Consider the following 26,163-nt stretch of genomic DNA (forward strand, 5'->3'; position numbering starts at 1 on the left):
ACAGAGGGCAGTGCCTGTTGTAGCGTGTGTGAGCGCGCGTCTGGCTGGGTGTGTGCGTGTGTCAATGTGTGTAAGAAAGTCTGTGTGTCTAAGTGTGTGTGTGCTATGTCTGTGTGTGTATTTGCCCAAGTGTGTGTAGCAGAGAGAGAAAAGTGCCCGTTGGAGCTTTCCAAGCAGAACAGATTAGAGCCTGCAGATCCCACTGAGCACGGCGGGTGGGAGGAGGGGGAGACAGAGGGGGGAAGAGGCACAGGCTGGAGCCCCCTCAACCGTGCCAGTTTGCAGACCAGACTATCCCCCCCTCCCCCACCTCCACTCCTCACGGCCTGTCCCCCCCCCCCCCCCTCCACTCCCGAAAACCCCCACCAGAACATCACATTTCAATTAGGATTTATGCGGTGACACATTGTTCCTAACCGCTGCTGCGCCCCGAGCCAAGCGCTAATCATGAGGGGGTTTATAGGCCATCACTCTTCCCTCTCACAGCCCTGGAGAGTGTGTGTGCCTGTACAGTGTGTGTACAGTGTGTGTACGGTGTGTGTACCAGACATGTGTGAGGGTTCGGTGTGTGTGTGCACACGCATGCGGGTGTGTGCGAGAGTGGCAGAGAGTGTACCAGACATGTGTGAGGGTTCGGTGTGTGTGTGCGCATGTGGTGTATGTGCGTGTGACAGAGGCAGAGAGTAGCTTCCTACCCCGGCCCCCCAAGTGAATGAGGATTATGATTAACTATAGGCTAGCTCTATTGTTTCCATGTGTGTTTGAGCGTGTGTGTGTGTGTGTGTGTGTGTGTGTGTGTGTGTGTGTGTGTGTTCGCGCGCGTCAGGGCTGAGGCACAGCTCGGATCCATAATTGAATCAGAGAGGGTGGCAATTACGGAGAATAATGACAATTATCCCAAATTAATATGAATATTTATCACCATCAATACAATTGACACTTAAAATCATTACAATTCTGGCTTATCTTGTTTTGCACTGTAAGAATAAAAAAAAGTGGTTAAATCTAAACCAGCTAGCCCATAGCTAAAAGAAAACAAACCTCATGATAAAGTGCATCAACCAACTGTGGTTGATAAAACACTGGATAACCAGGGACTAGATGGAAGCTGCAACAAGTCTGTGAGGACACACACACACACACCTTCACGGCCCATCTTCTCGGGCTGCTGGACATAGCCATCAATCAATCTCCTGACGTCTCACTGAGCCAGCTGTGCTCCGTGGTCGCTATGGGAACACCAATCAAGCCGAAGCAGCCAGAACTCGGGCGGCGTGCGAGTACCGGAAGGGTGGGGCTTACCGTGTTTGAAGACGCCGATGAGGAGCGATTTGTCTGACTCGCTGTCCCACCAATCAGCAGGGACCTCGGCGTGGAAAGGCTGAGGGATCCAGATATCCATTTCACTGTCGGCCCAGAACAAGGAGAGAGGAAGAGAGAAAGAGGGGAAAACGAATTAACAGGGTCGAAAAATCGGCGCGTGTCCGTATTAGGCCCCATCTCCAGGCATCTGGGAGGAAATATGGTCATTAGCCACGCTGCTGGAACATCTCCACTGTGGCCCAAATGGAACCCCATTTCCTACATCGTGCCCTGACCAGAGCCAAAAGTAGTGCATTATATAGGAAATAGGGTGCCATTTAGAAAGCAGCCCGCATCACTAAGGAGACCTAGGCAGAACAGGCCTAACCTTATCACCACTAGCAGCCTGCCCTGATGCCTGCAACGCTATCACCACTAGCAGCCTGCCTGGCCTAATCCAATACAGACACACACACAGGCAAGCTGGCACTTATACACAGGCACACACACATACGAGTGAACACACACACACACTAACTGGCACATATATGCGCGCACACACACAATAACAGCATTGTAGCTATTCAGCGAAGAGCCTCAGACGCCATCGACATGGCGTGCACGTTTTCTGCATTATATATGCATGCACATCTGGGTGATGGGGTGAAACGAAGGGAGAGGGAGGGAAGAGAGGGAGTGTGAAGATAAAGCAGGCAGGGGCTTGGGAGTGTTGGAGTGAGAGATAAAGGGACGGAGGGAGGAGACGGAAGGGAGTGGATGCCAACCTTGAGTCTGTTCCCTCTAGGATCCGGTCGGCTTGGTCACCGATGACTTCCTGTCGCAGATAGTAGAGCATACGGACCCTCAGGAGAACTCTGTGTGGGGGGGAGGAGAGCGAGAGAGACAGAAATAGGAAAGAAAGAAAAGGGAAGAGAGGGGGAGGGTAAAGAAAAAGTGAAACTCGGCTCCCGTGCGCCAGCAGCAGTAGCTGGCGAGAGCGGCTAGCTGCGGTGGCGGATCTTTGGCACTGGCCGTTGCCCATCCATCACGCTGCCAGGGCTGATTAGCCACGCCGCGCGCCAGCCCCTGCGCCTGACAGATGGCACCACATAATCGCCCCTGTGTGTGCCGCCTTTCACCCGCTTCCAACAGGTCTGCCTGGCACCTGGCCTGGCGCGGCGCCAGCCTCAGCCCAAAAAACCTGGCCGCCACAAAATCTCCCCGACAACAACAGAGTAGAAAGAAGAGTTGTGGCCAAGGAAGGAGGAGGGAAAGTAAATAGGACACTGGCTAGAAGTAAACAAAAGGAGTGTGAAAAGTGTGTGTGTGTGTGTGTGTGTGTGGTGGGGCTAGCTGGAGTGGAGCTATGGAACTCATGTGAAATAGGATTACCGGGGACTAATGTGTGTTCGATTTTTGGGAATTATAAAGAAACCACCAACTATCAACGGTGTGTTGGCCTGCTTATCTATGACAACATGGTGGTGTGTGAGGAGGGGTTGTGTTTCCGCTAGGGGTTAAAGGTCAGAGGTTAGGGTTGACCAGTGTGTTCGAGACCGATTCAAGACCGGAGCGAATCGAGTCCAAGTCAAGACCAAGACCGGAGGGGGGCAAGACCGAGTCAAAACCAGCAAAATATGAGTCCAATTCAAGACCATGACTAAAAAAAATATATATCTACATTTCAAGTATTTCTGTGCTCATATTTCAGAAGAACTAGGCAAGTCAGTTAAGAACAAATTCTTATTTACAATGACGGTCTACCCCGGCCAAACCGGACGACGCTGGGCCAATTGTGCGCTGCCCTATGGAACTCCCAACCACAGCCAGATGTGATACAGCCTGGAATCGAACCAGGGACTGTAGTGAGGCCTCTTGCACTGAAATACAGTGTCTTAGACTGCTGCGCCACTCAGGAGCCTTCAGAAATTGAGAATGATGAAAAATGCATGCTGAAGGAAAATAGAGCCACTCTACAAGTTGTTACTAACCCAAACACAGCAGGGAACAATGAGGGCCTTCAGAGAATGTCAAATAATAATGTTCTGATTTAATCTCTCCAGTTTTTGTTGGAAAGGAAAGCATTAACACCGAAGAGGAAAAAAAGATCCAATAAGGATTTTTCTTTGGTGGTTTTTGGGGAGATAAATCTAGCTAGCTAAACTGTATTAGGGAAGCATTTTGGAGTGACAGTGGACATTCAACCAATCACATGTGGATTTTTAATGGGTTGGACCGTTTAACCAAAATTTACGGAAACTACTTCCTTCGAAGGCCAACAGGTCACTGCGCAATAGCGAGCAGTAGTTTTCCCACGATCTAGCTAGCTTTTGTTGTAGGCTAGTTTGCAGCAGCTGCAGGTGCTATCGAAGAGGATGTTATGGCTCATTTGTTGGTGAGTGGAACAGTTTTTTTTTTATTGCAGCTCGCAGCCATTCCGTTGAAATAACTTCAGTGTGAAACGTTGTTGCATTTAAACTTTAGTTCACTGGTTACTTTGTGTGCTGATTGTAAAAAAGACATTTGCAATGGGACGTAATAGTTGTACATTTTGATTGGGAAACGCTTAATGGTTGTGTTTTTGTATTCTTATGATTGGGACCTACTGGCTTATTATGTCTGAGTGAATGTGCTGCTTGTCCTTTAACATCATGCTGTGTGTGACTGCTGTCTATCGGCCCTGTGTGTTTTACATAAACTGCACTCTCCTACATAGTGCGTCCTGGTATTAGGGTCGCCGTCCTTCCGGCATCACGAGCTTGTCTCGCACATCCTTTGAAGTGTCACTGTTCTTGTTTTTAGTGATAAGTGTGATCGTGGCGGCGTAAGGCTACCCTAGGTTGTTTAAGCCGTGTGGTTGTGGGTAGCATTATCCGTGTGGATGCTATCTGTGTGAGTGGTAGGCCAGAAGCTCGGCTCAGTCCTGTTTTATTCAGTTGGGCGCATTAAGTGATGGTATGATTTTTGAGTTCGGTACATGTTGGAAGTTGCCACGTTTCACCACTGAGCAAACACGTCTATAATAGGTATTAAGACTTACAATTCCCCCCCTCCCCATCACTAATAGTGAGCGCACAACGAGCAAATAATTCCCCTAACTCTTCCCCTACTAGTGAAGGAAATTCTGACGAGCGCAACTAAGTTTGAGGATATTTTTCAATGAAAGTAAAGAACAGTAATGTTACGAGTCAAGGAGGCGGCCCAGGTTTCAATAGGTGATAAGATACTGTTTAATGAAAGGTGGGTATATACTGCGAAGCAGTTTGACGCGCTGACTGAATGGAAACTGACAATTACGGTTTGAGTTTCTTACGCCACTGGTCTCGGGAAGAAATGGCGAGTCCTCACTGTCCGACAGAGTTAAAATGTATCCGACAAACATGGGGTCTCGAGACCGGACTCGAGCACAACGACACTGAGCTTGATCAATGGCTAATTTGTTCCTGTGGTGTTTAAAAAAACGACAGTGTTGAGGTTAGGATTTGGGGGTGACTTACTTATTACAGTGGTGTTTGAGGTGTCTCTTGTAGCTGTCCTCCTGCAGGAGCAGGTCAGGGTTACAGCTGGCCAGCCACTCTGCCCTGGGGAGCTGGGGAGGGGCAGGCAGGGCTGGTTTCCCCTTCTTCCCCTTACGACCCCGTGGTACTGGAGTAGACAGACCTGCAGGAGGGGGGGAGAGAATCACAACAACAACAGTCAGAGACATTACAATTTAGAGTAATAGATTCATTATGTCTCATTGAGATCCCTTTATAAGAGACACCTGGTTTGGACAAGTCTAGTACCAGCAAGGATTTGATCAATTATTACAATTATTTATTTGAAATGGCCATCTGCAAACTATAATTGATAATTGAAATAGCAAGGAATTGGGCTAACTCCATGGTTCTTGTAACCAAATCAGATCCCAGTTTGCTTAGGCAGGAAACCAATGAGGATCAAGGTCAAATAAGTCATGTAAAGTCAGACTGAACCAGTTTGAGCCGGTTCTAGTCCAGCGCTAAACCTGACAGAGCATAAGGTTAAAGCAAGGTCATGTCAGGAGTTGTTGTGGCGGGGAGGGGTTGAGTGAGCGAGCGAGCGACGTTAGTGGTGGTACTGTGAAAAGTCCTATTGGAATTCAACGTATGTTTATTCACTCTAGTCCTAAAGGGGGATATTGGGCAGGTCTTAAAGAGCAGTTGGTGAGGTTGCTACTGTGAGAAAGGTGGTGGTGTGTTTGTTACGTTTTTGGTTAAGCTACGGTAATGCTGCAGTAAGGGTGCGTAGGGATACGTACCGGAGTGGTTGGTGAGCGTGCGGCTCTGTCCGTCCTCGGTGGGCGTGATGAGGTCCCAGATGAAGCTCTTGATGTTCTCGTCGCCACGGTAGTGCAGCAGGCAGTAGGCCAGCAGGGCGCGGCAGATGGTCTCCACGTCTTGCTCCCGCAGGGGCCGCTTGAAACGCCCGTGGGACAGGATGTCTCCCCAGCGACCCCACCTAGCACGGAGGGAACGGGGGGGGGGATCGTCACAGAGAGGGGAAGATAAAGGGATGGGAGAGACGGAGGGATAGAAAATGATAACGGAGAGGGGGGGAGAAAACAAGACAAAGGAAATAAGAAAAGAGGAAAAGAAGAACGAAGGAATGAAGCGAGGGGGAGGAGAAAGAGAGATGAGAATTATTTAGTCAGTGTCTCAAGTATTATCATTTATCCCGATGACTCACATTTACAGTCTGAAGCTGGAAGGTTTTATATTTCCATATTCCTCCCCCCACCCACCCAAACTACTACAGTAAGGTTGAGGGGCGGGTATGACTGGGGCGGTGTTGTCTGGCTCTCTGCCTTTCAACCAGGGTCCAATGTCACACCGCGATCTGATTCTGTGACCCCGTTCGCTCATGACCGCACACGCAACCGACAGCACATCTCACTACCGCGGGTGACCCAGAGTAGATTTCTACTTGTGACAACCGAGCGAAGACTCTCGTCTCGCCCTAAAACGTTTCTACGCGGCGGTGAGATAACCCCACTGACACCCAGACGATAGGAGTGCGTTTGTGGGTCGAGGGAGGCTGGGGCTGGTCTATGGAGGGAGATACGGCGATGGAGGGAGTCAATGGCAGTAGCGTCAGTTGAAATGAGTCCTCTCAGACGTGATGGCTCTAATTTGCCCTACAGCCCCGGGGTCTAGACAGTACAGTTGACTCGGTCGCATGTGAAAAACAAACCCCACTGCTGGTCAGACGTGGTGAGTGCATGCAGCCAGCCGTGATCTCTCCCTGCGGAGGGCAGCCGGGCACGGAGACTAATGAGTGTGTGTGTGTTTATACGTAAGTGCTGGGACATTGTGTGTGATGTAGGTGCTGGTTGGTTGGTTCACTGTGTGGTTGTGTGTTGGGTCATTATAGGAGTGCACGCAAGATCGATCTGGGCTCGTGTGTGTGTGTAAGTATACAGGCATGTTTAATGGCCCCTTGAGTGTGGGAGCCTCAGATGGCTAAGTGTTAAATTACTCTACATGGGAGTGTGCAAGCATTAGCGCTCCGTGGGCGTCATTTCCCCCCAGACCACCGCAGCATGACCAGACCAGTCGCTTGCGATTGGTGTTTAGGCAAGCACATATCCTCAACCTCCTGAGCCTACAAAGGAGGGAAAGGAAAGATGAGATATCTTCTCTGGCTTCCAGTGCACCTATGACATCTCTCAGGAATCAGGTGGACTTCCTGACCGAGAAGACGTAAATGTGAAAGGATTGGATGAGTGATAATCAAGGGCTGTGGTAATATCCCTCTGGTGTGTTTGATTAATTTCTTACATCCACCTAACGGTCTGTAGTGTCTAGCTGTAGATATTGACCACTACGGTGAAAATCTTTTACCGAATCGCAAAATAAATTAAAATATTACATTCTTTCAGATCTATCAAGGGTATGTAGGGTTAGCCTTCCAAAGGGACTTGGGGCCTGAGAACAGTCAACCCTTCCCTAACAAGTTTCTAAGTCTTTCAGATGTCCACTCACCCATAAACCAGGAGGTTCTTCTCCACCCTGAAGCACTCGCTGCGGGGGTACCCTTGGGCTCGGTCCTGTGGCCGCCTGGGTTTGTTCAAGGGCTTCTCGTTCTCACCGTCGCTCTCCAGCTCAGAGAACTCCGCCAACTCGTCCTCCTTCATTGAGCTGTAGTGGCGTGTCTGCTTCCGTACCCTCGGAGTGTCAATCACCAGGGTGTTCTAAGAAAATTGTTAATTTAATGGTATTAAACTATGTCAACACCCCCCAACCACATTTCCCTCCCTGTTAAAATGCTCGAAACAGGTAGCATGTTGTTATTATTGACCTTATTACCAGTTTCCCTGCTGATAGAGATCGATATATTAGGTACAGTACAAGCCAAAAGTTTGGACACCTACTCATTCAAGGGTTTTTCTTTATTTTTACTATAACAATAGAAGACATTAAAACTATGAAACACACATGGAATCATGTATTAACCCCCCAAAAATGTTAAATCAAAATATATTTGAGATTCTTCAAAGTAGCCACTCTTTGCTTTGACAGCTTTGCACACTCTTGGCATTCTCTCAACCAGCTTCCCCTGGAATGCTTTTCCAACAGTCTTGAAGGAGTTTCCACATATGCTGAGAACTTGTTAGCTAAACTCCAAGCGGGCTGTCGTGCCTTTTACTGAGGAGTGGCTTCCGTCTGGCCACACTACCATAAAGGCCTGATTGGTGGAGTGCTGCAGAGATGGCTGTCCTTCTGGAAGGTTCTCCCATCTCCACAGCGGAACTCTGTCAGAGTGACCAACGGGTTCTTGGTCACCTCCCTGACCAAGGCCCATCTCCCCCGATTCCCCAGTTTGGTCGGTGGGCCAGCTCCAGAAAGAGTCTTGGTGGTTCCAAACTTCTTCAGAATAATGGAGGCCACTGTGTCTTGGGGATCTTTTTTGTTTCCCTTCCGCAGATCTGTGCCTCGGAGCTCTACAGACAATTCCTTCAACCTCATGGCTTGGTTTTTGCTCTGACATGCCCTGTCAACTGTGGGACCTTATAGACAGGTGTGTGCCTTCACAAATCATGTAAAATTAATTGAATTTACCACAGGTGGACTCCAATCAATCATCTCACGGATGATAAATGGAAATGGGATGCACCTGAGCTCAATTTAGAGTCTCATAGCAACGCATCTGAATACTTATGTAAATAAGGTATGTTTGACATTTTTAAATTTGCAACAATTTCTAAAAACCTGTTTTCGCTTTGTCATTATGGGGTATTGTGTGTAGATTGATGAGGATTTTTATTTACTTAATCCATTCAAGAACCAGGCTGTAATGTAACAACATTAGGAAAAAGTCAAGGGGTCTGAATAGTTTCCGAAAGCATTGTATACACACACACACACACATATATATAAAAACTCATCCAGGGTGACTTGCGGAGATGACACGTCTGTTTATGCGGCTGGATTAAGTGCTATACTCTAGGGCCCTTGAGGAGAGGGAGGAGAAGAGAGCAAGAGCGGTGTGGGGTAGAGGCGGCGAGGAGAGAAAAGGACTTGCTCTCTAGACTGACTAAGTGATGTCTCTGTTCCCCTCCGGCAGCAGCATAAGCTGCTTACTGCCTCTGGGTCCACCGAAGAGGGGAATGCGGGGTAATTAAGGAATAGAAAGAGATTCCCACAGCCACCGTTTTAAATGAGCTTGACTTAGCCCAGTTATGACTGTGGCGCCACGCATGGCTAGCCTGGGGGTAATAAGCCATATTAATTAACGCTTTAGATTAGTGTATGTATGAGGGAGATAATACTATTGAGCTCCGATACTTTAGCATGTGCTGTCTAAAGGGAGGGGAAACACTGGTGTGACCACCCCGGGCTGGGTTTCTCCCATTCCCATAGTAAATACTGCAACTGAGAAGTCAGCCACAGAAGCCAAACTGTCATCGCAAATCGGTAGCCTCACTGTCCTCAAGTAGCCGGTTACTGTACAGTCCTTGAGACTGAGATACTGACCAAGCCAAGTCTCTGCTCCCTAGGTCACCCCTGTCACACTACATTTCCCACAATTCAAAATCCTGAGGCTCACCCGTCCATTGATGGCATCCATGTCGAGCTCCGCCTTCTTGGCCCACTTCTGCCAGAAGTCCGGGTCCTCCAGGGAAATGTCCGTCCTGTTTCCAGCGGCCACGAAGCTCGCCTGGGGAGAAAGGGAAAAGGAGAAACGGTCCCAGCGGCGAATCTCCTGAATGCATTTTCTCCACCTTCTAATCAAATGACACTTTTGATCTCAAAGAAGTGCTGCTGGGTTAGCTCCCACTGACACTGCACAGCTTGGTTCTGAACGAGCCTGGCTCTAGTGTTAATGACCATAGAAATAGAATTACTAGAATGGGGCGTCGGTCCACCCAGGCCCATAGACTTGAAAGGGCAAATGTGTTCTAGTAATTGAATTCCTATGGTAATGACTAGCGAATTGAACGAGGGAGCTAAGAATACATAGGAAACAGAGTATTTAAGCTACCTTGGCGAAGGTAGACCCCTTGCCCTCGGACTCAATGGTGATGGTCTGGGTTCGTCTCTGGAGGATCTGGTCAATGTCTTCCTCACAAAACTTCGAGCCCTCGTCCTCCTCGTCCATCAGAGCTCCGTAAGCTCCTTTGCGGAGGAGGTCCTCCACTTCCTTCTTAGACAGCTGCTGCACCTGAGGTAGTCGAGTACATTTGAGGGTTTGGATCACGGAACTCGGCACATCAACAGAAGTTTACCTTTATTAAGACAATGAAGTACGGTTGAGAAGACCCCCTTTCCAAAAAGACAGGTGATCAACCTTCACTGTTCTACTTAGCGAGACTAACAAGATGTCCTCAAGCCTGGTCTTGCTATTTGACTGTGTGAGAACTATATGTGTGTCGTACCCCATTGGCTGCGTTCTCTCGGCCACTCATGGATTGCAGCACAGCTTTGTCAAGGCCCAGCTTGAGGCTGGCCTTGTCAAACATCTCCCTCTCATAGGAGTTCCTGGTGATCAGTCTGTAGATCTTCACTGCCTTGCTCTGGCCAATCCTGTGGCATCTGGCTTGGGCCTGAGAGAGAGGAAAAGAGAAAGAGGTATGGAGAGAAAAAAAACATGCTTCTTAGATTCCAAAAAGCATAGATCAACTGATAAAATGAAGTCATGGAGCGGTGTACCAGTGTGATAACATCTTGTCTGCCCTGTTTTGGAATGTTCACTCGTCTGTGCCCTGTTTGTTTAATTTACAAACCTGTGTACTGCATTTTGACTAGTGTCTGTCTACTGTATTTTAACAGCACTGTATTGACCTGTGCAGTTATTTGAGTTGTGACCACAGTATTTTCAAAGATTCCAAAAAATTGCATCTTCAACTATCAAACTAAGTAGAGAGACTATTTCCAAGTCCAGCCCAGTCTTCATACCTGTAAGTCATTCTGGGGGTTCCAGTCCGAGTCAAAGATGATGCAGGTGTCTGCAGCAGTCAGGTTGATGCCCAGGCCTCCGGCCCGGGTACACAGCAGGAAGACAAAGCGGTCAGAGTCCGGTCGAGAGAAGCGGTCGATCGCAGCCTGCCGGAGGTTACCCCTCACGCGGCCATCAATACGCTCGTACGGGTACCTAGTCGGATGGAGACGGTCATGGTCAGATTCAACAGTCTTACTAAAACAACCCACGTGTGTATGTACGTATATGTATAGCATGAAATATGATGTTCAAATGCATCAACTATTCAAAGACAAACACAGCCAACATTGAGAAGAATATATATATATAAAAATAAGCTAGCAGGCTGCATCTGGCACACGGGCCACCAGTTTCAGACCCCTGGGTTAAGTGATTGAAGAGAACATCTAAAACGGTCAGTCTCACCGTTTCTGGATGAGGTAGTCCTCCAGGATGTCCAGGCAGCGCACCATCTGGGAGAAGACGAGGACCCTGTGTCCCCCGGCCTTCAGCTTGGGCAGCAGCTTGTCGATCAGCACCAGCTTGCCTGCCGCCTGGATCATGGCCTGCAGGTGGAACTGGGCCATCTCGGCGTGGTGGTTCTCACGGAAGTCCTCCAGGATCTTCTCCTCTGCACCTAGAACATAAGAGGCCACGCATCAGAATCATTCAAAGCAGCATGACTAAATCCAGTCAGTTCACAAACCAACCCAAGCCAAGCAGGTGGGGCTCAGGGACACCAAATCAACATCCAGAGGGTCCAAAATAAACACATTCTAAGCCGAACGATTTTAGAATGAGTGTGATCTGCGTTAGTGTGTGTTCAGTACCGTTGATGAGGTAGGGGTGGTTGCAGCACTTCCTCAGCTCCATCATGGTGTTGAGCAGGTTGGGGACCTGAGCCCCTCCGCCTCCCCATGCACCACCACCTCCTCCCGGTCCTCCTTTAGACAGAAAGGAGAAGTTCTTCTCCAGGATGGCCCGGTAGTACTTCTTCTGGATGTTGGTCAGCTCCACCTGAGAACAGGGGATAGGAACAAAATCAGTCAGCAAGACTCCTCATAATACGGCAGTAGTAATCTAACAGAGAAGGTGAGATGGCTTGCACGTTGCAAGAATTGACGTTAACATAATTCCATTCCAGCACAGGGAAATCTCACTATTTGACCATGAGAAACACAGTCAAACAAACCTCGATGATGGTCTCCTCCTTGGGGGCCAGGTTCTTCTCCACATCCTCCTTGAGACGACGCAGCATCATGGGCTTCAGGATGGCCTGCAGCTTCTGGACCTGCTCCTCAGTCTTGAGGTCTCCAAACTCCTGCATGAAGGTGTTCTCTGAGGGGAAGCGTTCAGGCTCAAGGAAGTTGAGCAGACTGAAGAGCTCCTCCACAGTGTTCTGCAAGGGCGTTCCGGTCAGCAGCACCTTGTGCTCCTTCACAGGGGGAAAGGGGGGGGGGGGAGTATTTAGTCATTACTGTACTTATTTAAAGACCTACTGGAAGGAACTATGTTTTTTATTACTCCTGTGATAGGAGAGGAGGAAGGCAGAAACATATTGTCCCATTAATGTCCATGAAATATTAGCATTTCATCAATAAGTTGCTTATTTTCCAACAGGTCCAAAGGCAAGTAGTCCTTCAAAAAAATGACCACACATTGTATTCACATTTGGTTGTATTGTGCATTTTTTTTGAATTGTCAAATAAATCATACATCTCAACTAGACATTTCTCTCCGTTTCAACTCACCATGTCCATCATCTTGAGTCCCTCGAGCAGTTTGCAGTTCCTGTTTTTGAGGCGGTGAGCCTCGTCAATGACCACACAGCGCCACGGGACGCTGCGCAGCTCCGGGCAGTCCGTCAGGATCATCTCAAACGTGGTGATGACGGCATGAAATTTGTACGCTCCCTTTATCACACGACCCTGAGGACGAGGGAGAAGAGAGCGAGGGAGAGAAAGGAGTGTTATGGTGAAGAGTAGATTTTCCTGACCACGCGACTCAATCAGGGAAAACTCAGGACCCTGGTTATAGGATGACATGGTCTGCCGAGGCATCGGTGGCCTACAGGAACTGGTGGTCCGTGGCGGTACTGCAGATGTTCCGCAAATTTGATTATGAATTGGTCTTTTTTTTTGTTGCCAAAAATAACAGTTGGGAGTATTAATGGTATTATAATTAATTTTACATTTACTTTTCACAATGCTAATTGTTATAATAACAATAATAGGCCTTTAATGTGTTACATCTACCGATAAAATTGACTCAATTTGGCCGGCAAGATACTTTTGTACAAATTCCAGAACACTGCGAATAGTGGTCCTCAAGAACTTTCGACAGTGATTTGGTGTTCACCGGATCAAAAAAGATTGGGAACCGCTGGGTTAACACATTTAAAATGGTTATTGGAGTAGGCTACGGTCACATTTCAGTCACTGTAGTCTTTATTTGGTCTGGTAAGGTCAGTGTGGCTCTCTGCATAATGAGGCTAAGTACCTGACCGTCTATCTAAAAGTGCTTACTGTGGGATTATTCTTATATTAGGGTGAAGAGCCTACTGTACCGTACTATAGTCTCACTTAGGCCTAAGCGTCTTTTGAGGTCATGTTTGTTATGCAATGCTAAAGTTATGATAGAATAAGGTCATGGTGTGCTTGGGATTATCGTTACATTAAGGTCATGTTACCTGTGCGTCTGGCCTTGATGGTCATGTTACGGTCAGGTTAAATTACGGTATGGTCACACTTATGCGCCGCAGGAGTTCATCTCGTAGGCCTGGATGGTCTTATAGTTGTGCTGTGGTTAGGTCATGGTTACAGTACGGCCACGTTACGGTCAAGACGTACCTGCGCGTCACGGTAGTTCATTTCGTAGGCCTGGATGGTCTTGCGGCTGGCCTGGCTGCCATGGTAGACGATCACGTTGAGTTCGGTCCAGGTGCGGAACTCCCTCTCCCAGTTTGGAATGGTGGAGAGGGGGGCGATGACCAGGAAGGGCCCGTGGATCCCCTTCAGGTAGATCTCATAGAGGAATGTGATTGACTGGATGGTCTTTCCCAGGCCCATTTCATCTGCTAGGATGCAGTTCCGTCTGGGAGGGGGAGAAACATAATTTTAACATGATGAAAGCGAGTTCTCAGTCACTATTAGCGGTAGCCAGTTCTCAGTCACTATTAGCGGTAGCCAGTTCTCAGTCACTATTAGCGGTAGCCAGTTCTCAGTCACTATTAGCGGTAGCCAGTTCTCAGTCACTATTAGCGGTAGCCAGTTCTCAGTCACTATTAGCGGTAGCCAGTTCTCAGTCACTATTAGCGGTAGCCAGTTCTCAGTCACTATTAGCGGTAGCCAGTTCTCAGTCACTATTAGCGGTAGCCAGTTCTCAGTCACTATTAGCGGTAGCCAGTTCTCAGTCACTATTAGCGGTAGCCAGTTCTCAGTCACTATTAGCGGTAGCCAGTTCTCAGTCACTATTAGCGGTAGCCAGTTCTCAGTCACTATTAGCGGTAGCCAGTTCTCAGTCACTATTAGCGGTAGCCAGTTCTCAGTCACTATTAGCGGTAGCCAGTTCTCAGTCACTATTAGCGGTAGCCAGTCTCAGTCACTATTAGCGGTAGCCAGTTCTCAGTCACTATTAGCGGTAGCCAGTTCTCAGTCACTATTAGCGGTAGCCAGTTCTCAGTCACTATTAGCGGTAGCCAGTTCAGTCACTATTAGCGGTAGCCAGTTCAGTCACTATTAGCGGTAGCCAGTTCAGTCACTATTAGCGGTAGCCAGTTCAGTCACTATTAGCGGTAGCCAGTTCAGTCACTATTAGCGGTAGCCAGTACAGTCACTATTAGCGGTAGCCAGTACAGTCACTATTAGCGGTAGCGAGTACAGTCACTATTAGCGGTAGCGAGTACAGTCACTATTAGCGGTAGCGAGTTCAGTCACTATTAGCGGTAGCGAGTTCAGTCACTATTAGCGGTAGCGAGTTCAGTCACTATTAGCGGTAGCGAGTTCAGTCACTATTAGCGGTAGCGAGTTCAGTCACTATTAGCGGTAGCGAGTTCAGTCACTATTAGCGGTAGCGAGTTCAGTCACTATTAGCGGTAGCGAGTTCAGTCACTATTAGCGGTAGCGAGTTCAGTCACTATTAGCGGTAGCGAGTTCAGTCACTATTAGCGGTAGCGAGTTCAGTCACTATTAGCGGTAGCGAGTTCAGTCACTATTAGCGGTAGCGAGTTCAGTCACTATTAGCGGTAGCGAGTTCAGTCACTATTAGCGGTAGCGAGTTATCTAAATGTGCAGTTAGGAGGAAAGAAAGGAGAGAAAACAATGCAATGAATGAGATGTAACCGGGATAGCATCTCAAATGACACGCTATTGACTATACAGTGCCCTATCTTTGGCCAAGTAGTCCACTATATGGGCAATAGTGTGTCTAACTCAGTTCACTCCATTAGTGAGTGAGTAATCTAATGAACAGTTAAGCTAACCCGGTTAGGGCAGATCAATGACATTCAAATTAAGAAGTGTGTGGAAGCTTTTCTATAGAGTGTTATACTGATATATGGGGGTAGGCAGGCTACACTGGTGACGTGTACGTGTGTGTGTACGTGTACGTGTGCGTGTGCGTGTGCGTGGCCTTCCCTGTAGCTCAGTTGGTAGAGCATGGTGTTTGCAACGCCAGGGTTGTGGGTTCGATTCCCACGGGGGGCCAGCACAGAAAGAAAAAAAAATGTATGAAATGTATGCATTCACTACTGTAAGTCGCTCTGGATAAGAGCGTCTGCTAAATGACTAAAATGTCTAAAATGTGTGTGTGTGTGTGTGTGTGTGTGTGGTGAAGGGGTGTCAGTGTGTGCGTGCAGTAGTGTGTCGTGTGCAGCAGCGGTAGATCACACATTAATGATTAGTGTGAGAAAAGCACAGCTTGGGTACACACATGTCCCTATAACACATGGGTTGGAGGACACCCTATGGGGAATGGATGTGTTGATTGTATTCACGCATGTTCGGTGACATGTTTAAGTATTATCCATGCGAATGTGTTGGATAAACATAGCATCTACACTACATGACCAAAAGTATGTGGACACCTGTTTGACGAAAATCTCATTCCAAAAATGTTGCCCATTGATATGGAGTTGGTCCCCCCTTTGCTGCTATAACAGCCTTCACTCTACTGGGGAGGCTTTCCACTAGATGTTGGAACATTGCTACGGAGACTTGCTTCCATTCAGCCACAAGAGCATTAGTGAGGTCAGGCACTGATGTTGGGCGATAAGGCCCGGCACGCAGTCAGCATTTGAATTCATCCCAAAGGTGTTTGATGGGGTTGAGGTCAGGGCTCTGTGCAGGCCAGTCAAGTTCTTCCACACAGATCTTGACAAATTATTTCTGTATGGACCTTGCTTTTTGCACGGGGGCATTGTCATGCTGAAACAGGAAAGGGCCTTCCCCAAACTGTTGCCACAAAGTTGGAAGCACAGAATTGTCTAGAATGTCATTAAATTCTGTAGTGTAAAAAATGTCCCTTCACCAGAACTTAGGGGCCTAGCCTGAACCATGAAACACAGCCCCAGACCATTATTCCTCCTCCACAAAACTTTACAGCTGGCACTATGCATTGCGGCAGGTAGTGTTCACCTGGCATCCGCCAAACCCAGATTCATCCGTTGGACTGCCAGATGGGGAAGCGTGATTCATCATTCCAGAGAATGCCTATCTGCTGCTCCAGAATCCAATGGCGGCGAGCTTTACACCACTCCAGCTGACATTTGGCATGGTGCATGGTGATCTTAGGCTTGTGCGCGGCTGCTGAGCCATGGAAACTCTGTAGCGAGTGTTGCAACCAAGGACAGACAATTTTCACGCTCTACGTCCTTCAGCACTCGGCAGTTCCGCTCTGTGAGCTTGTGTGGCCTACCACTTCGCGGCTGAGCCGATGTTGCTCCAAGATGTTCCCACTTCACAATAACAGCACTTATAGTTGAGTGGGGCAGCTCAAGCAGGGCCGAAATTTGACGAACTGCCTTGTTGAAAAAGTGGCATCCTATGACGATGCCACATTGAAAGTCACTGAGCTCTTCAGTAAGGATATTCTATTGCCATTGTATGTCTATGGAGATTGCATGGCTGTGCCCTCAATTTTATACACCGTGAGCAACTGGTGTGGGTGAAATCGCCAAATCCACTAATTTGAAGGCATGTCCACATACTCAATTACAGACACTATATATATATACACAAAGTACTTTATTGAGTACCTGTGGGTTTTTTAATTTAAATCACATTTTAGCCTCGATATCATGTATATTATACTACTGTTAAATAATAAACATGTTGTGTAATAGTGGTTCCCACAGATACATCATACACCTTAGCACACACAGAGAGCGTTATAGTACTTCTCCTTACGTATTGTACCAGTTGAAGAGCAGCCAGTTCACTCCCTCCAGCTGGTATTCCCTGAGTGCGTTGTCGTTTTTATAATCCCTGGAACTCTCGGATTTCTGCCAGCCGTCAGTGGGAGGTCGCTCCTGTTTCAAATAAAAGCCTGCCGTTAGTGGTTTCCGTGCGACTGCAGGAGCGTGGCCTTGCTGGCTCCGAGTTAAAGGGCCGGGGCCATAAAAAAATGTAAGAAAAAGGTAGCAGGAGAGTCTGTAGAGTGGAAGTGTGTGTGTGGAGGTTTTTATACTCACCACGCGCTTGGTCTCGGGCTGGCGGGCCGCCACGGCCTCGTACTCCTCGATCTTGGCCAGGTCGATGTCGGCCTTCAGCTCCCACGTGCTGTCCTCATAGGGCAGGGAGCACCACTTCACCAGGTACAGGTTGACAGGCTGGGAAAAGAGGGGAGGCAGAGAGAGGGTTAGTGAGTCTTTCTGTGACTCCAAGATGAAAGGAAAGGGCAACCGACGTTTGGTCTGAACTTAAAAGGAACATTCATCCAATGAACTTCAAAACAAGGATAAGTCAAGGACATAACCAAACCTATCCAACTTTGGAGGCCATTTAAAGGCCATAGAGAACAGGTAGAAAAGAAAGAGAAGGAACAAACCTCGCCGTTCTCATCTGTGCTCTCCGACTCATCCAGGACCCGGTCCACCTCAACATAGTCAGGGTTGAAAGGCTCGTCATCCATCTGCAGGAGGGAGGGAAGGAGAGAAGGAGGTTAGCTTCTGACCATTATAATGGCAGATGAAGATAGCAGGAAGAGTGAAGAGCAGAGAAAGTCTAACATTCACCCAACCAAATAACCCTATGTTATTGAATCCTCTGAAGTTGAAACCGATGGTACGACGCGTGTCAAAACTGACACAAAATGGCAGCCAAACAGCGGGGAAGATAAAGGTGCGGGACTGACCTCTGTCACGAAGGTGGCGATAGCCTGCTTGGCCCTGAACCGCTTGACCTTCTGGTGGATCCTTTTGTCCTTCTCCAGCTCCTCCAGATCTGCCCAGCGACAGTGCAGGTAGGAGCTACACAGAGAGAGAAATACACAGTCACACACACACACAATAACAAACACCATAGGAGACATGCCATGATATACACACACCATGTACCAGAAACACAACCTACCAAAAATGCGCTAATCTAGAGAATTATAGCATTATATTATAATCTTAATCGAAACGGTAGTCCTGTGGTTTACAGAGCGTGTATTAGATTACGATGCCATTTATCCACCATTTCCCCCCCCAAAAAGCTTGAGGTAATCAAATGACACGGTGAACGAAGGCCCCTGCATCGTAGTGTGTCGGTACTTTGGTCACTCACAAACTCTTGAACTTCACATAGAATTCTTCCACTTCCATTTCCTCTCCCGATTCCATCTGTGAAAAAACAACCAAGATGTAAATATCTGTGTCAGCTGTTGTGGATTACAGTTGGGAGATAGGAGTGTGAGTTTTGGGTTAAGATGCAAAGTTTGTCCTTGAGCGTGTTTCGCTGATTAAAAAGAAATCTAAATCCAGGCCACCGTTTTCTCTAACAAAGTAGTCAAGTCTAACAATTGTATCTCGGTACAGAGTTCTCTCTGTACTGTAGTGGAGAAGAGAACTGACAATAGCCCAGCCCCCCCCACCCATTAAAGACCAACCATCTCTACTGTGCGGTGCTGAGGATGACTCATGAATCACTTCTATGCACACACAGCCACACTACACGCACACGCGCACACAGTTCCATTCACAGAGAGCTGACCCGGGGCCTGGCTTCCTGCCAAAACCACAGTGCTACGACAGACGCCAAACTAGCATTTCCTCAGGCAGAGTGTGTGCGTGCAAGGTGGGGGGGGGGTAACCCATTCGCAGCTGCCTTACTTCGAGTCCCAGCCGCCAGCCAGCCTGCACGAGTGTTCGTATTGTTTTTGGCAGAGGTGAACTAAGCTTTGTTTTGGAGCAGCTTTTGAAATGGAATGAAGAAACACACACCCTGAAGACAGACAGACACACACAACTCCCTCACACACACACCCTGTCTGGAGTGTAATGTACCATATAAAACCAGCCGGTCTTGGGGGAACACAAAGCGCTAGACAGCGCTTCTCGTTTTCTCATCCCTTATACTTCAACTCCCTACACTGCTGCTACTGGAGGAGTACAGCGTTGCCCCTTCACTGCCAACAAGGGATACAGTCACAATGAAGTATCTAGACTTTAATGTAAAAAAGAAACTCAAGGCTCATGTCAACTCCCCGGCTGCGAATGTCTGGTCTAATCAAATTACTAGTCCAACCCAAAAGTCAAGAGACCCAAGTCCACACAACTCTAACCGGCTTCATTCCAGACCACTGCTAGACTGGTCTACGAAGCAGCTGTCTAGGAGGGAGGATGAGTGTGTGCATAATCTGTTTGGAGCTGGTCGAGCAGCGGTTGTTAAGATGACGCCAGGGCAGGGGTGCTGGTACCCTTTCTCTCCAGAGACGCAGCTGTCAGTAATGTGTGCGTGCGCGCCTCACCTCTTTCTTCCCCATGCGCATGGCCATGATCTTCTCCACCACAGGCCCCTCCGTCTCCACCACCTCCTACAGTCACACAGATGGAACAACGTTAGCAGTCCTAAGTAGTGAGGGCAGCACAAATCTATCCGCAGACAATACAAAAAGACGATCTGACACACTTTGGCCCTCAGTCTGACAAGCTCTTTCTGACACGCACACGCCAGAGCACCTCGCTCTGCCTTTCTGTTGGTGCTGACCTGCTGTTCAGAGTTGTTGGAGGGGGACTTGGGAGCCGGGGAGTCTCCATCATGGTCCTCATCCGAGATCCTGAATTCCAGTTCCTCGGTGTAGCGCTTTCTCTTAACCTGACGACTGGAGCGACGCTTCTATGGAGCGAGAGAGAGACGGGTGAGGACAGAGAGAAGGACGAGAGAAAGAGAGGAAGGTGATAAGTGAACAGTTGTACTTTACAGCACCGCGCTAGTCCGACAATACAGAATAACCATAACAGAAACGTTAATCCCAGCAGGATTTAGAATAGAAATGAGATTGACAAATGAAACCGGGGTGGAAAAAAAGAGGTTAATTCTATGATACAAATATATATTAAAAAAATTATAATATTGCGGATATGATCAATCAAGTAAAAAAATATATAAAAATCTCCAACTTCCACAATCCGCAGCCCAGTCGAACAGCGCAGGCAGCCCTCTCTGCCACTCTCCTAACGGGCTAAATAGTGCCAGCTGCAATCATGGTATTACACCTGTCAGGCCGTGCCTACTGTTTAAGAGTGGTGGAAATTGGACAATGCCCCAGTGTCAGACGGCTGGGTGACCTGGATGTTTGGGTTGGTGAAGTCATTTGCAGCTAACAGCTACCATATGCCTGGCTCAGAGCAGGGTAGTGTGTTTGAGTGAGCATCTCGCATTAAGATATTTTTTTATTGAATTCACTCCTGAAAAACACCGGGACCAGATTAAGTTAATAATTGAACACCAGGGCCTGTTGCTAAATGCCCGGTAGACCAGGGGCATCTAGGAAATAGGGTCCCATTTGGGATGCATACTTGGAATTAATCTGGCCCCTTTAGTTCAGCCATCATCCATATGACTATTATTAAATCCATATTAAGACCAAAATAAAGTCAATAAATTAGAAGTCACCAAATAACCCCCATGCTAACAGGGTTGACATTGTTGGAAAGTGTCTGTTTGTTCTGTACCACTGATGTTACTCTGTATGAACAACTGACGTTACTGTGTGTGTGTGTGTGTGTGTGTGTGTGTACCTGGACACCGTCGTCGTCCTCCTCATCAGAGGGAGGAGGGGGTGACTTTTCCACATCGGAGTTGACCGACACTGACGGTTCTCTCTTCCTCTTGGTCTCCTTCACACTGCTGCCACTGCCCTCTGCTGCCTCCACCTTCTTAGTGCTGCTGGAGGAGGACGAAAGGAAGAAGGGATGAAGAAAGAGGGGTGAGGAGAAGGATGAAAGAGAGCGACAGGAGAGGAAGGAGGGATAAGGAGAAGAATGAAATAAAGAGATGAGTGAGAGATGGATAATAAAGAGAATGATGAGTGAGTCTGAACCCTATCTCCGATCACCACCACTGTGTACTGCACATAAAAAGATATTGCCGTCAGCTTTCGGTTGTCTGTCTCTCTGATAGTCTAAAGTCAACAATGCCAAAAGTATAATTACCTTCACACCATGAGGGACAACCTCTTATCATAATCTGCTCCCAATATCAAGGCTTTTACCATAGCATAAGAACCTTACGAGACCATTTTCATGACCGTTGGAACAATCAACAAATCACCCTGTACACAACAAGGAGAACTCAGCAGATGAACCTGTGGTTTCAAAGTTGATGTTTGATACACAAGATGGATGTCATCTGGGATTTCTAGTAAGTAACCATTTTGCAGAGGCCATGTTTTGAATTAACAGTCTGAGGTCCTTTCCTTGAGGCTGGAGGACAGAGGGTTAAAACATGAAAGAGAAGAGGGGGAGAGAAGGGAGGGAGGGAGGGGGTGTTGTCTCCTCTCTTTCCACTGTGTGTACTAACACACACACACACACACACACACACACACACACACACACACACACAGCTCCGCGGCTGCCACAGATTACACAAAGCCCAGGGGGTGGGCAGTCAACCCCCCCTGCCTTTCTCTCTCTCCCTCCCTCTCTCGCCCCTCTAGGGCCCCCCTCTCCTTTCATTTGCACGCCAAGAGCAATCACATCGCCCTGGTAACCGGCGGTCACATGACCCGCACCTGTTCCTTTGGCTGGACGCCACCGGCTGGAGCCATCTGCTCTACTCAGTCAGTCTCCCTCTCTTCTCCTTTTCTTCTTTCCTTCGATCACGCCTCTCCTCTATGGCTCCTCTCTTTCTCCTCTAAAGCTTCTCCTTGCTTTCTCTTCCCTCTTTTTCCCTCCCCTCCCTCCTCCATGGCCTCCCCTCCTCCATGGCCTCCCCTCCTCCATGGCCTCCCCTCCTCCATGGCCTCCCCTCCTCCATGGCCTCCCCTCCTCCATGGCCTCATCTTGGTTAGATAAGGGCAATTATACCGAGACTCCAATGTTTCTATTTAAAACGTTTGCCAAACAAAAGTATTTGATTTCAAAGTTGAACAAACCATCCAACTCTATGCCGAAAGACAACTTAAGAACTTTCCTAGAAAATGTAGCAAAAAGACATTTACTTGACCGGCACAGATGCAATATTTGGTAACAGAATGTCGTCATTATGTTACCAAACTTTATCCTGTTACCAAATTTTGCATCTGCACTGTTCAAGTAAATGTGTTCCTGTGTAAATTGTTTAAGTAGTCCTTGTGCATAGAGTTGTATGGTTCGTTAAACTACATTTTATCGTGAAAAATCTGAGTGTCATACTTCCGTAACTGTTGAATTGCCCATAAGCTTCCCCACCTCTTTCCCCCTACCAAGCAACCACAGATTTACTCTATTTTTCCCTCTGTCCATTCTCCTCTACTCATTATTCTTGGCCAGCTCCTCCAATGTCCATCATTTACCCTCAGACTCCATCTTCCTCTCTCAATCTACCGGTCCATCTTATTGACCAGTTTCATCATCCCTTCTTTTAATCTCTCTTTTCCCCTTCCCTCTCTCTTTCCTTCTCTTTTCCCTTTGGTTGGCCTTTCAATCTCTTCTCCTGCCTACGTCTTTCTACCCCTCTATCAAGTCTCCATTCCTTCCCTCACCACTCGTCTCCTTCACTCAAATTTCCTCTACTACACCCCCCCGGTCTCCTTCTCATCCTCCAGGCACAAGGTATTGTGGGCAGGGTTCAAGGAAAGACTCTGGGGCTGTGTGTGTATGCACCCAGGGGAGGAGGGAGGTAGTGGAGGCAGCAACAGAGGGTTAACGCCGCTAACCAACGCTGTTATAGGTACAGCACAAGGGCAACAAAACATGACGTTTCATAAGATGGCGTATGTAGTACCAAAATACCAGTCGGCCACCATGGTGTTGTAACTGCATTAACAAGCAGGATTTGTTCAACTGCACCACTGAAATGAATCTGGTCTCTGGGGTGTACTGAATGGCATTTAGGCATGTGGTCCTCCAGCAGTGGTGTGTGTGTGTGTGTGTGTGTGACTTTTCTCAGTGTGTGCGCGTGTGATGGTCCATGCTGACAGCGAGGAGACGGGAGGAGGAGAGGGAATAGAGTGAGGAGAAGGTCGGAGGAGGGAGGGAGGGAGAGTTATAGGACACCTGCCGTCCGCTGGTGAGATGAGTCATACACAGCTGGACCCCCTGACACTTCCTCCCGGGCCCCCCCGGCCCCCACACACACAGCTTTAGCATACTTGCAAAGGCCAATGAATGCACACAGGAGTACCCACACACACCGCTTCAGCAGAGCGCCTGCAATAACTCTATGGAGACATTAATAAGGGAAGGTTCTCAGTCATGTGACTGGCTTGGAAGGGGAGGTGCCTCGATGCAGAGCGAGTAGGCAGCAGATTAAGATAAATGGTCCGGTGTGTGTAGAGTGAGGAAGGCCCTTCTGCCCTTTCAGTATGAAGGAGACGTTGTGGTATCACACGTTTCGAGGGTTAACACAGTCTGTATTAAGGGTGAGCCACAAACACGCTCAATGTGAGGTGCTGCATGTGTGCTTCCCTCTTCCTGACGGCTGTGTGTACAGCAAACAAATCTGCCAGCAGACGCAAACACACACCCCATGTTGCACACACACACACACACACGGGTGTGGCAGCGAGAGGAGCAACGACGCAGGAGAGGGTGTAGCTATTAATAGCTCCGCTTTCTCCCAGGATGACCGAGCACAGAAACACAAGGTCAAAAGACAGCCTTCTGCCTGCCAGCCACTGGCTCGCTCTCTCCTGAAGCCCCTCACTCCATCCATGTCAGTGATGCTGGCTAGGGAAACAGGGGACAGAAAATGAGCACATGGACTCGAGCCAAACTGAGTGTCTCTCTACACAGTGCAAAAGGAGAGGTCTGCTCCATTTCAGCTATACTCATGACTTATTCAGATATGTCTTCCACCTATGCTATTATGAAAGGTAATTATACCTGTCCAGTGTATCAAAACACATAGGGTTTTTAGGGTGTTTATCTAAAATCCAAAAGTGTAACGAAAGGAGACCGGGCGGAGAAAGCCACTTTAGACCAGAGAAATTCAGACACGGAGGTTCCCTCTGTGTGCTCAGGGAGCAATCCTCTGTGGACAGATGAAATGGCTATTGGCCAAGACCAAGTTAGACAGGGTAGGTGTGGGCAGGCAGATCTAGGATCAGTTCCATTGCGCCCACCTCATGGTTGAGGCCAGGGTTGGGGTGGAGGACGTCTGATCTCCGATCTGGACAGAGTAGAAAACTTCTGCCTGAAGACTGGGAGAATGTTTAGTCCACCATTACAGGGTGGAGGTCGAGTGAATGAGCTGCCACCATTATCATGCTAAATTAACCCATTGGCCTAGCCATCACAAAATGGAGGACGGTTATGGAGAATGGTGCTCTCACAATACCAGACAGACTGATTCAAGGTTTAGCATCAAGACAGTCAATAATAAAATGATACTCAACACCAAAACCATTCCACAGCAAAAACAACTAACGCGTCTTAGCTAAAGTCACTGACTAAACCACTGGGCTTTATTTCTTTTTTAAAAACATTGAACAAAGTTGCTAACTAGTATAACAAAAACAACAAATAGAAATGTTCTATTTTCAATTTACTAAAACAATTAAACACCATATTAAATAAGAAGTATCTTACATTTACCTGATGCAAAACCATACCATGAGAATAACTGTACAATTACATCTAAAGCGTTTTAAAATGTAATTTGATACATCTCAGGATTAATTTGCTCATCTTTGACCATAATATTAGGTCAAATGACAAATTACACAAAGATACATTATTCGTTACAGCTAAATCATTTAATGTATTAAATGAACAGTAATTCCAAAACGACAAACACTTAAGTTAATTTCTGAAGCTTCTATATTGCAGTAGTGTAGTGTAGACGTCATACAAATACAATGGACTTTACACGGCACACTACGATTCCCAGAGTGCATTTCAACCCCCAGGGTGCAATGCTCCGCCCAGTGCAGTTGGCTGGCTAATGGTAGAAAGCCCAGACAAACAAAGTAGGCCTAACGTTAACTATGACAGCAATATATTTAGACTAAGTTATGAGTGCATTTCACATGACTTTAGGAATGTAATAATATTGTAATTTTTGTTGTTTTGCAACTCAACCTCCCTTACACTGCGCTGCTTTTAACACCTTTCGCAGTTGTTTCGGTGGGCTTGCCCTCATCGGCTGTGTAAGCAAAGTATACCCATAGTTCACTTCTGGAGGCAGTTTTGTGAACAAGCTGCGGGTGTGGAGGTATGTTCATTAGAAGAAGCCAATGCTGTCGGCATTCGTTCTCTCGCTTGCTTCTCAAAAGTGGCTTGCACTGTGTCGGCTGTATGCGCAAGTAGCCTGGCTAGCTTGCTACTAGCCCCGTGAGAAGATTGACAAATTATTAGACATACAGCTTGACAGGATTGAGTCTATGACGTGAGACATTTGAAAAAGTACTGATAGTAACAAATTGTAGTACCAACCTGTTTTTCATGTTCTAGTATCGAAAACATCTGCACATTTAGGTATACCGTGCAACACTAGTGGAGAAGGGAGTCGGCCCCAATTGATTGGAGCTCCCAGAGACAAGAGCCTTTTCGCAGGGCTTCCTTCCGGTGCTGGAGTCAGGCTTGGTGGCTAAATGAGGCAGCATGGCCTTGATTACCATTAGCGGCCATTTTACACCACAAGATTACCTCCTCCCCCTCTAGGCACACACACACAAACACACTCACTTCCCTCTACCACACAGCCACACGTGAATCTTTTTTTTCCTTCCCCCATCGCTCGCTTCCTCACACACACCTCCCCCTCTGCTGACCCCTGCTCCGGTGCTGGGCCGCAG

General features: G+C 47.8%; 1 protein-coding gene across 1 annotated transcript in view; it reads right to left on the reverse strand.

Annotated features, from left to right (window-relative positions):
• Positions 1-26,163, reverse strand: part of chd7 (chromodomain helicase DNA binding protein 7) — an 80,386-nt gene that overhangs the window by 20,274 nt on the left and 33,949 nt on the right. The window contains 22 exon segments of the mRNA XM_045693998.1: positions 1,303-1,406; positions 2,088-2,177; positions 4,800-4,962; positions 5,582-5,781; positions 7,305-7,513; positions 9,370-9,480; positions 9,805-9,984; positions 10,199-10,366; positions 10,719-10,914; positions 11,167-11,377; positions 11,571-11,757; positions 11,933-12,175; positions 12,492-12,668; positions 13,590-13,833; positions 17,145-17,266; positions 17,429-17,566; positions 17,785-17,868; positions 18,091-18,205; positions 18,507-18,562; positions 19,690-19,755; positions 19,929-20,057; positions 20,963-21,110. Of these exon segments, the coding sequence (XP_045549954.1) occupies positions 1,303-1,406; positions 2,088-2,177; positions 4,800-4,962; positions 5,582-5,781; positions 7,305-7,513; positions 9,370-9,480; positions 9,805-9,984; positions 10,199-10,366; positions 10,719-10,914; positions 11,167-11,377; positions 11,571-11,757; positions 11,933-12,175; positions 12,492-12,668; positions 13,590-13,833; positions 17,145-17,266; positions 17,429-17,566; positions 17,785-17,868; positions 18,091-18,205; positions 18,507-18,562; positions 19,690-19,755; positions 19,929-20,057; positions 20,963-21,110 (3,341 nt within the window).

This window comes from Salmo salar, chromosome ssa14, assembly GCF_905237065.1.
Source record: "Salmo salar chromosome ssa14, Ssal_v3.1, whole genome shotgun sequence".
NCBI classification, from domain to species: Eukaryota; Metazoa; Chordata; class Actinopteri; order Salmoniformes; family Salmonidae; genus Salmo; species Salmo salar.